Genomic DNA, 15,779 nt, shown 5'->3' with positions numbered 1-15,779 from the left:
GATTCTTATTATTTTTCTAATGAACCGTGATAAAAAGTAGAGTACAAATTTTTAGTAAATTTACTTTATTTCAAATTTAAACTATGTGTGTCATTATTACGTAAATACGCAACAGTTACAAAGTTTCCTTACTCTATACAAATAATAAATAAATTTTCTTACAAATTTTAACGCTCGCGGTTCAAATAGTTTCAAGAGTCATCATCATTGATTATATAGTTTAAATCAACTTTGGAAAAATATGACAACTGTATATTTTAATTCATAGTTGCTTACACGTTATATAAAGATGAGACGTTTAGTGCTTTGTGATATTAAAATTTGCAAAAGCGAATAATTTACATTAATACAATTATAAAATGTTGGTTTGGTCTATAACAATAAGATGACTTATATATGCCTACATTACTTTTCTATACAAAATGTCAACGGATATTTACATAAAAGTTATAATAGAAATTTTACTTTTTTATAAAAATGTTTACGTATTTTAACTTAAATTCGCAAGTTTATATCTTTCTAAAGACTATGCATAAAATTTAATGAAATACAATCAAAGAAAATAGACTTAATATTTTACTTCGAGCAAATTCAGCTACAAAATAAAAAAAAATCCTAAAAAATACTTCTAAAAATGTAAAGACTATATGTCCAAATTTTGTTTGCACAATTATTTTAAAAATTTCAACTAAAAACGTTTTTATAAATGACTATAGTTTGCTAAAGTCTATTCATAACAAACATTGCTTTCGTTCTTTTACAAAAATCAATTTTTGCTTTTTCAGAAGCTAGCGTTTAACGTAGCTTAGCACCAAATAAAGAGTATAACAAAGTTCAATTTATAATATTTAACAAAATAAAATAGTAATCGTAATACAGATTTTAATTAATTAACGTTAAAGGAAAAATTTCATTCTTATAAATCATTAGTACTTGATAGCAAAGATTTTGAAAATATTTCAATACATCTCTAGTGTCACAATGCTATAAAAAACTTTTCATTTATTCTTGGTACCCTAAACTAAACAATTGAAACAATTAAACAATAACTTTTATAATAGGTTATAACTATTTCTGAAGCTTTTTAAATTTTCAGATTTAAAATCAATATTCATAATTTTAGTTTTCTAACCAATTCTAAAAAATATGAAATATATTTTTTGTGAAAAGTTCTATAAAATAAAATAAATAGAAGGAAAAATGGAAGAAAATTCTTTGCGTATGGGTACCTTACTTAATCGTATTCACGCATCGTAAAAAAAATAAGTCGCCTATATTACACACTCATAATACACTGATCCGATATCACTACTATACAATTATCTTAAAAGTCTCCAGATCGTAAGCATGTGTCCTGTTGTTAAATGTTATTAATTCTAGTACATGATTCATGAGTTAGTATTGATCATTTAAAAATAAATTAGATTCTTTGATAAATCTAAAATGAATACAAGACACTGCTCAATTCCTGGTTCACGACGCAGACATCGCACAGTTCATCACAGACCATCACCAACAACCACAATTTTTTTTTTTGAATGATTTACGTTGTAAAAATTTTAGTGCCCTCTGGTAGAATCACCTCTTCGCCTACATCGGTGAGCGTTACCGTAAGCGGCAATATCAGCGGCATAAGAATCTCTTGTCCCAATACATGCTGCTGAGTTAATCCACCATCTGGTCTTGTTATGGTGATAGTCTTGATATTTTGGCCCTTGATAATCTGCGCCTGACTAATAGTGGCTTGATGTATCCTCTGGGGCTGTAATTGACTCTGCTGCAACTGCTCATGTTGTTCTTGTTGCAGCTGCAGCTGTTGTTCTTGATCATCCTGCTCGACTTGATGTTCCTGCAGCTCCTGAATAGTCTGCATCTCTTGCATTTCTTGTGGTTCAACATTGATGTTATGCACAGTGATTTCCGCGTTGCCGGCCTGCATGACGTTTTGCTTGCAGCGCTTACTGTGTGCGTACCTGCTGCCGTTATTGTTAAACCGCCTGTCGCAAGTAGGACAGGCATACGGACGCTGACCAGTATGAATGAATACATGCTCCTTCAACGATTTCAATCGTCTGAAGTGCTTCGAACAATACTTACAGTGGTACTTGGCTTCGCCCGTGTGCGACGTCAAATGGTTAGCTAAAGTGTCAGCTCGCGCGAACGCCCTCGAACAGTACTGGCAGATATAGGGCCTCTCTTGCGTGTGCGTTCTCATGTGCATCTTAAGATACGCGTTCGTCGTAAATGGCCGAGAACAGACCTCACATACGTAAGGTTTGATACCATTATGGGCACGCAAGTGCGCTATCAAAGTAGTGGATTGTGTAAATTTCTTCGAACAGATTTCGCACAAGAATCTCTTGGAGGTGTCGGAGGAATCTGTTTTCGCCTTTTTGTTTAACGTTTTATCGTGCTTGGTTATATGGTTGTTCAGCTGTTCTTCCTTAATGAAGCGTTTGGTGCATCGTGGACATTTGTATGGTTTGACCATGTTGTGTTTCGCGACATGAATCTTCAAATGCTCTCGCCTATAAAATTTCTTGGGACAAATATCGCACAGATATTTTTTACCTTCATGTACCTGTACCAATCAGTTTTGTTGTAATAAAATGTATGGATAAAATTGCATATTACAAGCAAAGACAAAAATTTTACTGACCTGTAGATGCCTAAGCAATCCTTTTCTGGAGGTGTATCGCTTGTTACATTCAGTGCACTCAAGTCCAACGATGTCCGTCCTTCTTTTCCGCGTTGTCTTCTCTGCATTTCTATCTTCTGGCCTCGGTTCGATTTCTCGCAGATCTTCTTCCGTCAATATTCCTTCCATTACGTGTTTAGCTCTGTGTTCTTTCAAAATATCATTATTTTCAAAAGTATCCCCGCAAATGTTGCACTTTCGCACCTGATCCGGATTTTTTTCCGAGCACTTATCATAATGTGCTTTAAGTTTATCCTTTCTATAAAACTTGACATTGCAGATGTCACACTCAAAGTTCGGTTCCTCATGCAGCAGCTGATGCCGGAGAAGAGATTTCTTGGTACTGTAGCATTTCTTACAGGTGGGACATTCATGAGTGTCTATCGGCCAGTCGAGACCACCTTCGAAGTCGTCGTCATCCTCCTCGTTTTCTTCATCGTTAACATCGTGTTCACGCGATTCCTCTGGCTTGTTTCCTTTTTCTTGCTTTACTGTACTCTCGGTTTTAATGTGCTGTTCCATATGTTTCATGAGAGCTTGTTTTGAGGTGCACTTCTGATTGCATGTCGCACAGAACAGAGCTTTAGAGTTTCGCTGCTGTTTCTTTGCTGATAATGTGCTTTCCTGGAATAGAAATATTAAAAATTAAACAAACTATTCAGCTTAAAGTTTAAAAAAATAGTTTGTTTGCCAATATAATTAATGTTCCAGGACTTACGATCTCTTCTTCTGCAGGAGGGTCCAATTCCTCTTTATGATCCTCAGTATTATCATCTTTATCCTCCTCGAATTCGTCTGAATTCAAATCAGTCTTAATCTGGTCGATAATTTTCTGCGCAGCTTTAGCAGCCACCCTTTTGATTCTCTTGTTCGGATCGTATTCTTGTCCATGCATTATCGTCTTATGATTCGTGGCTATTAGATGATTTCTCAAAGTCAGTTCGTTACCAAAACTCTTGTTACACTGGGTGCACCTGTAACTTTTCAATCTGTTGCCATGTGCTTCGGCATGACGGCGTAGATGATCCTTACGCATAAAGCTCTGATGACAAAGCTTACAGACGTACTTGTTGCTATTATGGGTGTCTATGTGATGAGCCAAAGCTTTCCTATGAATAAAAACAGCTGAACAGTGCGGGCAGCTCAAATTTCTGCATTCTTCAACCTTGGAATCATTTTGCTCTTCATTATCACATAAATTGTTGCTCACATCTAGAAAAAACAAAAAAAAAATGATTGTCTTTAAAGACTTTATTAAAAGAATAAACACGAATGAATCATTTACCTAATGCTTCAACTTTTTCAGTATTTTCAGTATCATCCTGTAGAGCTGGCTCAGTGAGAATTCCTTCAACAACGTGTAGCGAACGGTGATTTTTAAGTCCATCAATTGTGTCAAACTCTTCTTCACAAATGTTACATTTGACCAAGCCATTCTTCATTGATTCTGTTTTTATCGAAACTTCCTCTTCCCGTTTAACAGCAATTTCTTCTTCACTTTCTGAACCAATTGCTTCATTATCTGCATAGCCATCGAAATCCAAAGATTTCTCGTCTTCTTTAAAGGAAATTTCTAATGGCATAGGCTCTTCCTTCATCTCCTTTCCTTTTTCTCTTTCGTGCTGCTTCAAATGTTTATTAAACGAAATAACATAAAGATATTCCTTTCCGCAATGAGGGCAGGTATTTGGTTGTTTACCACTGGACGGTGTTTTCGACGACGTCGGGCTTGCGGTTTCAGTATTTTGCTTTTCTGGTGTCTTTGGCAGTTTTTCTGTCTGCTTTTTCGACATGGACAGAGTCTTTTTTATCTCCTCATGAGAATACATATGCTCCTTCAAAACATCCTTTGACATAAATTGTCTGTCACATAGATAACACACAAAGTAAACCTTATCTAACTTTTCAGACTGAACCTTTTTTAATCTAGAACTTAGATTAAGATTTTCAAAGTAGTTGTCTTCATCTGAATCTCTGTCGACTTGTAATTTCCTTTGATTTATCTTACGTTTACTTCTTCGAGTTCCTTCTACTGGAGAAGACTCTTCTGGCACTTCATGAATTTGGATACTTTCATTCATTACATTGTTTTCTGCATGTTCCTTATCGTTTAGTTCAAATACCTAAAATACATGAAATAAAAAAAACGTAGAAAAATTACAAATATAATCTAATAGTATGCATTGATTGACAACAAATTTCAATTACCTCGATGGTTGATTCATCCTTGTTCGGAACTTCACAAGACTGTACTTCTGCTACATAATTATGTTCGTGCATTGTCATTTGCTGCGCATGGTTTAATGCTTCTTGCATTTCCTCCTGATGACTAATTTCTTTGAACATCATTTCTTGAAGTTCTTGTGTTTCAAATGATTGATTGTGGTGTTCCTCCGACACGTGCTGTATAGCTTCACTGACTTGACTCTCAATCTGCTGTTCATTGTGGATCCTATGCATTTCTTCATCACTTTGAAGCTGCATGTGTTGCTCATTTTCAAGTAACTGTTGATGATCTTTGTGTTCTTCCAGGTCTTCCCCTTTTATATCTTGACTCTGACAGATATCCTCGTGATGGGTTATTTTTTGAACATTTAGCAAATCCATGTGATCCTTCAGAAGCAAACTTTCTTCCGTTATCCCTCCCATATCAGTTCTATGAGATGGCAAGTTCACGTCTACATCACTGAAGAAGAGTTCTTCCTTCATATTCAGTGAATCCAATCTCTCCCGCAACATGCTGTCAGCCTGCTCAACCTGCAGCTTAAATTTGTAGGCTGAATCAAGCTTGTCCGTACAATCATAGCAAATGTGTGAGGGCAGTCCATCTCCAGGCATTATCTGTAAAATTTCGATATTATCTAAGTAATACTGCTATGCTTTCAAAATAAAACTTATGGCTTTGGAATTTTCAAGATTCTACACTACTAGTCTGAAAGTATGTGCCATATATATAGACACAGCATAAAGCTTGTTCAACAGGTATACGAGTGTTAAAAAAGTGTAAGTAAACACTAAAAAACTTTTGTTAATAATTTCTGATAAAACTCGGAAACATCAGCTGCTGCTGATATAAGGATTACAACAAATTAACAAATTGAATTGTCATGGCCATAAGCCAGTTAAAAACCAATTGAGCAATAACAAAATTCCAGAGGTCAAAACTGCAGCCTAATACCTCCACAACAGTCACAACCCAGTAAAAATAAAACCTCGTCACCCCGAACAACTTGTATCACTCGGTGCTCACTTCCAAAACTGAAAATTCGTTCGAAAACAAGGGAAAATCGTATAGAATCAGCAAATCCATAACCTAGAAAGTGTCATCCTAACCTTAACGTTGGCGAAGCTCATGGCCTTCTCCGAGAGATTCGGTACGACGTCCTGGTGGAAGAGTCCGCGCATCAAGTGGTTGCCGAGGAGGCAGACACGGCAGATTTCGAGCTGGGCCGGCATGTCTACGTCGTCCGGCTGCTGCGCCTCCGACGTATTTACCTCGACGGCGTCCATGTTTTGTTTGGCAGTCTGCAGCAGCAACTGCGGCTCTTGATTTCTGGCCTGATGATTATGATTGTGATTATACTTATGTAGTGTATTTTGGATAGTGCAGTTTTGGGCGTGTGCGTATGGACTGTGGAGAGAGAGAGAGAGAGAGAGAGAGAGAGAGAGAGAGAGAGAGAGAGAGAGAGAGAGAGAGAGAGAGAGCGAGAGAGAGAGAGAGAGAGAACTGCGGTGGAGGAACAGCTTACATATATTGTTGTGGAACTGGAAATGCAGGTCCTCACTCCTCGTACCTATTGTTGTGGACTGCCGTCAGCTGTGCGGTATTTTATGAAAGTTTTGTGACGAGCTATCATGGCGATTCGGCGCGAGAATTTGAAAATATAGAAGTGCATCTCAGGCAAGTATACAAACTATTTTAAACTTACATGCACTGTAGATCAGCTTTGCTATTATGGATTTAATTAAATACGACAATCGGTGCTAAGCTTCTGATGAATTACATCAAATCTGAAGATTTGATGAATGGAAGGTCTCAATTAATTAAATTTAATTATATCTTTAGTCGTTATTTATTTTGTAGAAGTCAAAATACGAATGTTTCAATACGAAAACTGTAACGCTAAAATTGTTATCAAAATAAAACGTTTGCATATAAAACGTGTGCGCGCGCGCGCGTGTATATATATATATATATATATATATATATATATATATATACACACACACACGCGCACACACACGCACACACACATACATACAGTACGACTATATTGACCGAGACAACAAGCGCAACAAGCCTCGAGTTTAAAAATAAATATTTAGATCGATTATTGCACAACTACATCATTCGTATAAATGTATTAGTGCTTTACGATACGTTTTAGCAAGTGGTTTAGAAAGTCAATAACTTGACTTATTATAATTTTGTGGTGTATAATTACTAATATCATTTATTTAAATAATTTTAATGTTATAAAAAATAATAATAAAATGGAAAATAATCGCGTGAAAAATAGTAGTGACATGAAAGTGATGTATCTAAATTTACCTGTAAAGTCGAGATGCGATAGAAAGGAGTACAGGTAAATAATATGATGAATTTGATCAGATTGTTTTTTTTTTTATTAATATCCAAGGATCTTCTACTGCACGATTTGTAGAGTTATCGATTTGGAGAACGGTTTAACGGCATTGTTAATCTCAGATTTCGTAGCTAAAGGAACTAATGGAGACAAACGAGATACAAAATACGATTTTGTAGGGAAAATGGTATTTACAAAAATATTGTTGAATGTCAAAAAAATCACTTAGTCATAATAATAATAAAAATAAGTAGATATAATATATACGTTACAGGCCGCTTGCGGTTTAACTGTTAACGTTGGAAGTTTTAGCGATCCACCAACTGTACAAGGTTTGGCTCATTTTCTCGAACACGTCATTACAATGGGATCGGAAAAATATCCAGAAGTACGATGATCATTTATAATTATATAGTTATAACGAATCTATTAAATAAAAGCGTAACCAAGCCACAACAAAATGTACTTATTTGTGTAGAATTAAAAAAAGTGAAGAAATTAGAACCAAAAATCGTTTAATTGTTATTATTTTAGGAAAATGAATATGCTAAGTTCATTAAAGATAGAGGCGGTTCGTTACTTGCCGATACCGGCTACGAGAGAACAAAATACATTTTTCAAATACATCCTGATCATCTGCAACCAGCAATGGATCGTTTTGCAAATTTGTTCATAAACCCATCGCTGAGAAAAGAAACGATTTTACGAGAGCGAGAATCCGTCGATAATGGTAATAATATGTATATTATAATTATGCTCATTTATACCTAATATTTTTCCAGAATTTCACGTGGATTCAGCTTCAGACTACGACCGACTTAGACAACTATTTCGCATCTTGCCCAAAGACAATCATCCAGCGTCAAAATTCGCTTCTGGCAATCTTGTAACTTTGCGCGACAATGTTAGCGGAGAAGAGTTGTATTCCGAATTAATCACTTTTAAAAGGAGACATTACAGTGCAAACAGGATGACATTAGCTGTTCAAGTAATATTTCAGAATCATAAACCTTCAAAATTTAAATTTATCTTGATATATAAAATGTGCAATCGTTATAACTATATATAAAGCAAAATCTCTTGTTTTCAGGCCACTTTGTCGTTGGATACGTTGGAAAAATACGTAAAAGATTGTTTCTCTCGTCTTCCAATGAATCATCTATCGCCTTACGATTTTTCAAAATTCACCGGCTTCAACTCGTTTAATCCCCTGAAATTCCGAAAATTGTATACGGTGAAATCTGTTACCAACTGCCAAGAGGTGCGATTATGTTCAGCAGGAAAAACGATCGAAAATTTTTTAAATAATATGACATGTGCCATATTATATTTTTAGGGAGGGACACGACAAGACACGAATATGTAATAACATATTATTCATATTTATAGATAGAGTTAAAATGGATATTGCCACCGTCAAACCATTTGTACAGGAGTAAACCAATTCATTACATTTGCCATCTAATGAACCTCGAGGCTAGAGGCTCTCTAAGCCACTATTTTCGCGAGAAAAAAATGTGCGATCGACTGAGCGTAAATCACGAACAAAACTCGCTCTTCACTGTTCTTACAGTAAATCTGGTGCTTCCTCATCGCGACCAGAATGGTCCATGTACGAAAAAAATACTAGAGGCCGTGTTCTCTTATGTTAATATGATGCGACGAGTGCCTCAGGATTTGCGGAGAAGAATTTTCGAGGAACTTCGGTCGATCGCCGAGTGCAAATTCGAGTATATATTACACACAAATATATAACATATATCTGCAACTTATCGTCATCATAATTAGTAGGCATTTATATTTTCAGGTTTGCCGATGAAATCAATGCAGCTTCAAACGTTCAATCTTTGTGTCGTAACATGCAGTCTTATCCCGCAACCGATTACCTAACTGGGAATGAGTTATACTTCGAGTTTGATGATCGAGAGATACAAACATTCCTGGACAATTTGACTCCGAACAACGTCTTTATCCTTGTTTTGGGCAATAAAACGTTGAGCGATGATGAGCTCAACGAGATGGAGCCTTGGTACAAAATTAGGTATTTGAGCGAAAAAATGACGGATGATTGGATTGGAAGATTAGAGAAAATCGAACCGTTTCCTGAATTTTTCTTGCCTGCAGGACCTAATCCATTTTTCGTGACCGATCCTCGAATGATCGATCAACCGGTTCAACTTACAGAATCACCCGTTAAAATTGAAACTGATAAAGAGAACGCCGAAATATGGTACAAAGCAAACTTGACTTTCGGTCTTCCACAATCTTACGCGTATGTTCGTTTGGCGACTCAGCGTCATGTCAATTCTGTCCAAACGTAAGCAAATTATATAGGTATAAATTTTAAAAATTATCCAATCTTATTTATTTTCCGACTTCGTTGCATAACAGTCCCTTTTTTCATATTAGCTGCGTGATGTTGCGTTTGCTTGAAATTTTATTACACGAGTTACTTTTGGAGGATCTATTCAACGCAAAAATAGCTGGTTTGGCGTTTAACGTTGCGGCAAACAGCGATGGAATCTTGATAAAGGCGAATGGATTCAGCCAAAAAGTGCCTGTAATTATGATTATATATATATATATATATATATATATATATATATATATATATATATATATATATATATATATATATATATATATATTAATCTTACGACGATTATTCGGGGTATAAAGTTAATTCGCGGTCAGAAAAATGGCGGCGACAAAGTCGCTAGTTATGCATTGCAAGTATATCTATATCTATATATAGAGGGCGTATTGCAACTTTAAACTCCCAATACTATATACCGGTTTTTATTTTAACTTTTCTAATGCTTTATTTTGTTATTGACCTGTATTGCAAAAAAGCGTTTGCTAAACATTTTAGTAAAATTTATAGCCGATTTTGTGATATTGGTAAAAAAGGATGTCTTCGATCTGGTGAAATCTGAATTACTGACCTACTACTCCAGCGTTTTGTACGATCCTGGATCTTTGGCTACGTATACAAAATATTAATCCAAATAATTAGTACATTACGATACGTGTGACTTAAATGGTTCTTTTTTTTCAACCATTTAAGTCAAGACTATCGTATAAAATTTTATAGCACAGACTGCTAAAGTCCGTGTGATAAACAAGGTGCAAAAAAGGACTACTTTAGTCACAGATAGGCGTTACTTAACAGCGGATTTTAGCCACACTGTGCTATAAATGATATTTTTTTAAATAGAAAAATAGAATTTAGAATATATAATGCATTTAATTTACCAACGACAAACAATCTTTTAGTGAAATCTCGTTGTCGATTTTGGAGTCATCATACAGTTGGACGTCATCGGAAAAACACGCTGCTTTGATCGGCATCAAATTTAATCAATTTATTGACTTTGCAAGAAATTTAACGAACCCCTTTAAAGCGCAATGCCTCGTGCAAGGAAATGTCAGTAAAAAAGACGCTATTGCGATTATTAAAGAAGCAGTAGAGCCTCTGAGATTCTGTTCGTTGTTTACGAATGAATCACGGAATTTGACTAATAACAGTTATCGAAGATTACAGATAGATCGGAAATTCTGCAAAGTGAAAAATTTTAATGTCTCAGACGTGAGTTCCGTCGTGATGAATCATTACAATACTAACGCCAGCTACTCATCTGTACTGGATTTACCAATTTTCAAGGAATTTTTGCAGGTATATAAATTTTTTTCGTCATCATCGAAAAAATAATAATCTTCCTTTTTTCTGTTCGTACAAATTAAGTTGAATGATTTTACTACAAATATTATTTTTAATCGAATTATATATTCCAGATGCTCTTACAAGAACCTTTGTTTCATCAACTGCGAACTACAGAACAACTAGGCTACAGCCTATCCAGTTTTACAACCCCGACAGGCTTTAACATAACAATCTACAGTCCATCATTTAAATTTACAACTGAACACATCGATGAACGAATTGATCTCTTCGTAAGAAGTTTCTTCGGCTTGTTGAAGCAAATGTCCAAAAATGAATTCGATGCTAGAATAGAAGATTTTGTAAAAATGAAGATGTGCGAAGACGTTAATCTCAGGGATGAGGTTGAGAGAAACTGGTTTGCTATTACCACTGGGAGCCCAATTTTTGATCAACGAAGAGAACTAATTTTGATGATCAAAAGCTTGACGATCCGCGAATTTCATCGGTGGATCAATAACATTCTTATGAATGTTGGAAATTTTAAAGAATTAAGTGTCCAAGTAGTGGGAAATGCTTGATTTTTCAATTAAATTCTATAGGAATAAATTTTGTAAAAAAATGAACGTATACACATTTATTTATATAATAAAATATGTCTTTAATACCCTGCACTGCGATTATTTATTTATTTCATTTTATTTTCTTTATTTTTTTTAAATTGGAAGTTTAACGTTTCAATGCGATACTAGCGGCAGCTTCGGGAATTAGAAAACATGGCGTCGACAAAGTCTCTGCTTACATTGGTGGTATATGGAAGTTCAGTATTTTTAGTCAATATTTAAATAACAATTATTGTAAATTGTATGTGAACTCATTAAATCAACTTCTAGAGTTGACTATTATCTAGGGCGAAATGTATTTTTGTACTGAATACAGAAAACTTACTAAAAAAAAGAGTCTGCATGCTGCACTAATTCGTTCCTCAAGGACTGTAATTCCAAAATGCAAAAACTCTGTCATTGAGTTTTTACTCAGTACTCAGCAAAGGAACGATATTTACTATAAATTTAATTTAAAAAAATTTATTTTTAGTATCTGAGCAAGAGTACGAACAGTCCTTTTTTCAACTACTACTTCTACGTCATTTTTATCGTTTTCATTTTTAATAACAATATCCCTGTGACCAAATAAGGCTTAGATTTCGAAGAGCTTGTTTGTCAAACTAACGAATACAGCTAAATTTTTTCTGGAGCTTTTACGGAGCACCACACATGTTAATCATGCCAGAATTTATAACGTTCTGGCCTTCCATCATGTTTTTTGATAACGGTGTAGCTTCACCCTATTCACACGGAGTGTGTAAGGACACTGACAAGATTTTTTATCCTGTAAAAGTTTATATTTCTACATTTTTTTAATGAAGCTCTATAAGAGCCCTGTGTATTTCGAGACTTTCTGGCCGCCATCTTTATTAACCTTCAGGCGCGCGAACCAAGTTTAAACTCCCAATAAACGGTTATTGTAATACCGGCCTTCTGGTTGATCACTTTCAACGTTACATGTAGGAATACAACATTTTTTCGTCATTTTGTTAATATATTTATTATAAGTAGTGCCCTCGAGCATATCGATATAGTCAACTTTTATATATATATATATATATATATATATATATATATATATATATATATATATATATATATATATATATATATATATATATATATATATATATATATATATATATATATATATATATATATATATATATATATATATATATATATATATATATATATATATATATATATATATATATATAGCAAACGAGGAATTATATTAGGAAATCGTCCGTATACGGACGGGTCCCTTTGCGATGTACATAAGTACCTACTTTTGAGAAAACGGCTGCACCTAGGACCTTGGGGTAAAAATATAATAATGTTTGATGTGCGCTTTGTGCGCGGAAGCGCGCTCTCTCTCTCTCTCTCTCTCTCTCTCTCTCTCTCTCTCGCTTTCGAAAGCTCGCACACAGTGTTCCCTAGTCCCTTCATTAGTCCAGTAAAATTAGCTTTGAAATGCGATAGAAATGGCTGCATTTTGGTTATTAGGTAAATCGAGGTCGAAAAAGACGATTCTGAAATTTGCAGCTTCCTAGGTCAACGGGTTCTATGCGAAAACAGTGTGCAAAAATTAATTTTGCTTATATCTCGAAAACGGCTTAACGTACAGTAAAATGACCTGCACCAGTCGAAAGAGCGTTCAATTTTGCATTGGAATCGATTTTTTACTCGATTTCGATGAGTGCAAAGTTCCGAGATAATAAATAAAAAAGAAATTACCTAAATGTAGAAGGAGGAGGCGCGACGCGTACAAGCCCTGCACCAGATGCGCGTTGACCTAGGAAGCTGCAAATTTCAGAATCGTCTTTTTCGACCTCGATTTACCTAATAACCAAAATGCAGCCATTTTTATCGCATTTCGATTTCAAAGCTAATTTTACTGGACTACATGTTATATGTGCGACTTATTTACCGCCGGTATAAGGTTTGGTTAGTCAACTTAGGTTAGTTCCCTATTCTCACTTCTCAGTTATCCCGCACGTGGTTAAGACACACATGCAGATGATCTGAACTGTCGAATAGTTCAGATAAACACATAAGTATTTAAGTATTATAATTGGAATCGCATTTTTCGCGCATCAAGTACTAATTCGTTTTGTTTTTCTGCTTATAAATAATAAGACTAAACAAACATGACGTCTAAGAATCCATCAATTAGCCTACAAGAAGCAAAAGAACAGTTCACAGCATTGCTCAACTCATTGAACCCCATAAATAAGCCTGATTTTGCCGAATTTATATTTGAAGAGTTAATGACGGTTGGTCGTGACGACGCCGACGAGAGTGACTGTATCCTAGAGCATATGAATGGACAGAAGTGCGATGGACTGCTTGATGATCCTGTGACAGCATTGAATACTATATCCGAAGACATAAAGAAAAGAGTTCCCTTGAATGGCATATTGCCATCAGAAAATGTGCAAGCACCTACTTATGGAGAGGTATTTGTTGTTTTTAAATGCTATGCATCCATTTAACGTCTTGAGATTAGTTTTACATACGAGATGATTCATTTTCAGAATGCAGATTGCCTTGCCGATCTGACAGTGCATGTGGATGACTTTTTGTACACAGAGGAGGACATCGATGAACTGGTTGAAGATGGCAAAATGCAAAGAAATTATTGCAAAGACTGCGGATCCAAAAATACAGAGCCTCTGAGTGAGTTCAAGTAGCCCAGCACATGAGAAATTAATTTGAGCTTATGATGCACATCTTATTTGGTAAATTAATTTTTTTTTTCTTATGTTTCAGTATTTATATCTCATTCCATGTCAAAGGAAGCGATTTATCATATATTTAACAACCGTCTTCCTGTACTCGTTGACAAAGTGGTGCTCGACATAGGTTCTAGATTAGGAGCAGTACTGTACGGGGTAAGTGTCGTATACTAAGGTATATTGTAACTAAAAACCAAGGATATCTTTGATGCAGAGATCCTGAAAAAACAATTGTGATAATTAACTGTGATAAAATTCCAAGTACCTATACATTCCAAATTTATCTTTAAAAAAGAAAAACGTGAGATAAAATGAATTATTTAAAATAAAAATATTTTTGTCTGCTTTTGACAAATGAATTCAATGTTTTAGGCTTACCTTCTGACAGATGCAGAGCGCATCATCGGAGTCGAAATGAACGAAGAACTCTGCAATCTGCAAAAAGAGATTGTGAGTAAATACAAGATGGATGATCGTATAGAAATTCTGCACAAGAAGATAGAAGATGCTGAAGACGTTCTCAAGATTGCCGACGTTATTATCTGCAACAACGCCTTTGAATTTTACGTTTCTGAAGAAAAGCACATCGAGATCTGGAAATTTTTGAAGAAACACATAAAGAAAGGAGCGATTCTCATAACACGTCCAGAATTGGAAACGACTTTTAAGAACTTGGACACGGGTATAGATTTGAAGGAATGGGTTAGACCTTATCACTATCTCACTAGTGAAGACGATAACGACGAGGATGAAACTCCTGAGAAGATTTTGATGCCTGGATGCAATGTTCTGGACACAGTACACAGCGATTTAGGGTATTACCAGATATTGTAAATTGGAGCTGTTTTAAAGTGAGCGGGCCAGTCGGAGGCCCGCTCACTTTTTTGCATTTTGTAATTCCAAAGTAAAAAAAAAATTAAAATTCCAAATTTCTTTCAGTAGAATGATTCGTTAAACTTAATTATATGGCCGGTACAGAGCCGGATTTCATTAAACAGTGTTTTTAAAGATATTTTTATATTTCGTTCACTTTGAGAATCGTCTCATCGTATAAGTTACAATAACTTAAATTTTTTTTAACTTCATAATATTAAGTAAGGTTCAACAAAGCTATTATCACTGCTTCGATATTAGTTTAAAAAAAGTTTTATACCTATTTTTAAAATGCCGTTTGCTATGTATAATAATGACAACAAGATACAAAGAAATATTTTGTAGGAGTATACAAACATTTCAATATAAAAAGTATATCCGATCATCGTACTCTGTCTGTATTTTAAAGCCTCACTTGCCTCCAAGCGAATTTATCATTGGCCTTAACATAGTTTGTAATTTACAGAGTAACGCATCGATTTAAGGAAGTCTGACTTTTAATGCCAATTGAAGTTTTCTAAATGCACTTTGCAATCCGCGCTTTCTTCATTTTTTCCGAGGGATACAGAAAGCTCTTAAGTCATCGAATCTGGAAAAACATACTAATTATACCCT

At 35.0% G+C, this 15,779-nt stretch overlaps 3 protein-coding genes across 8 annotated transcripts; 2 read left to right on the top strand and 1 right to left on the bottom strand.

Annotated features, from left to right (window-relative positions):
• Positions 1–755: 755 nt before the first annotated feature.
• LOC100678413 (zinc finger protein 850) lies at positions 756–6,535 on the bottom strand. The gene is made up of 7 exons (XM_031929579.1): positions 6,448–6,535; positions 6,032–6,256; positions 4,907–5,539; positions 3,984–4,821; positions 3,417–3,910; positions 2,660–3,322; positions 756–2,581 (listed from the first exon to the last, which is right to left on the bottom strand). The coding sequence occupies exons 2-7, from the start codon at positions 6,206–6,208 to the stop codon at positions 1,544–1,546; spliced, it is 3,843 nt and encodes a 1,280-aa protein (XP_031785439.1). The 5' UTR covers positions 6,209–6,256; positions 6,448–6,535; the 3' UTR covers positions 756–1,543.
• On the top strand, positions 6,243–11,615 carry LOC103316787 (nardilysin-like). 4 transcript variants are annotated; one of them, XR_004227555.1, is made up of 13 exons: positions 6,243–6,599; positions 7,339–7,471; positions 7,559–7,672; positions 7,819–8,014; positions 8,067–8,272; positions 8,375–8,545; positions 8,674–9,014; positions 9,092–9,601; positions 9,694–9,844; positions 10,138–10,271; positions 10,561–10,711; positions 10,822–10,960; positions 11,080–11,193. XR_004227555.1 is itself a non-coding variant. In XM_031929581.2 (12 exons), exons 1-12 carry the CDS (start codon positions 6,325–6,327, stop codon positions 11,524–11,526), a joined length of 3,078 nt encoding a protein of 1,025 aa, XP_031785441.1. In that variant the 5' UTR covers positions 6,243–6,324; the 3' UTR covers positions 11,527–11,615. The 4 variants fall into 4 exon arrangements, 3 of the variants coding, with proteins under 3 accessions (XP_031785441.1, XP_031785442.1, XP_031785443.1); XM_031929581.2 differs by having other exon boundaries at positions 10,561–10,960; positions 11,080–11,615; XM_031929582.2 differs by lacking the exon at positions 6,243–6,599 and adding an exon at positions 7,001–7,284 and having other exon boundaries at positions 7,363–7,471; positions 10,561–10,960; positions 11,080–11,615.
• LOC100120613 lies at positions 6,254–15,554 on the top strand. Of its 3 annotated transcripts, none has more exons than XM_016988553.2 (5): positions 6,254–6,271; positions 13,693–14,012; positions 14,091–14,232; positions 14,326–14,447; positions 14,664–15,554. In XM_016988553.2, exons 2-5 carry the CDS (start codon positions 13,704–13,706, stop codon positions 15,123–15,125), a joined length of 1,035 nt encoding a protein of 344 aa, XP_016844042.1. In that variant the 5' UTR covers positions 6,254–6,271; positions 13,693–13,703; the 3' UTR covers positions 15,126–15,554. The 3 variants fall into 3 exon arrangements, with proteins under 3 accessions (XP_016844042.1, XP_016844041.1, XP_016844040.1); XM_016988552.3 differs by lacking the exon at positions 6,254–6,271 and adding an exon at positions 13,493–13,610; XM_016988551.2 differs by lacking the exon at positions 6,254–6,271 and having other exon boundaries at positions 13,527–14,012.
• The last annotated feature ends 225 nt before the right edge of the window (positions 15,555–15,779 follow it).

This window comes from Nasonia vitripennis, chromosome 4, assembly GCF_009193385.2.
Source record: "Nasonia vitripennis strain AsymCx chromosome 4, Nvit_psr_1.1, whole genome shotgun sequence".
In the NCBI taxonomy this organism is placed as follows: Eukaryota; Metazoa; Arthropoda; class Insecta; order Hymenoptera; family Pteromalidae; genus Nasonia; species Nasonia vitripennis.
This window is presented reverse-complemented; position numbering and strand designations above follow the sequence as displayed.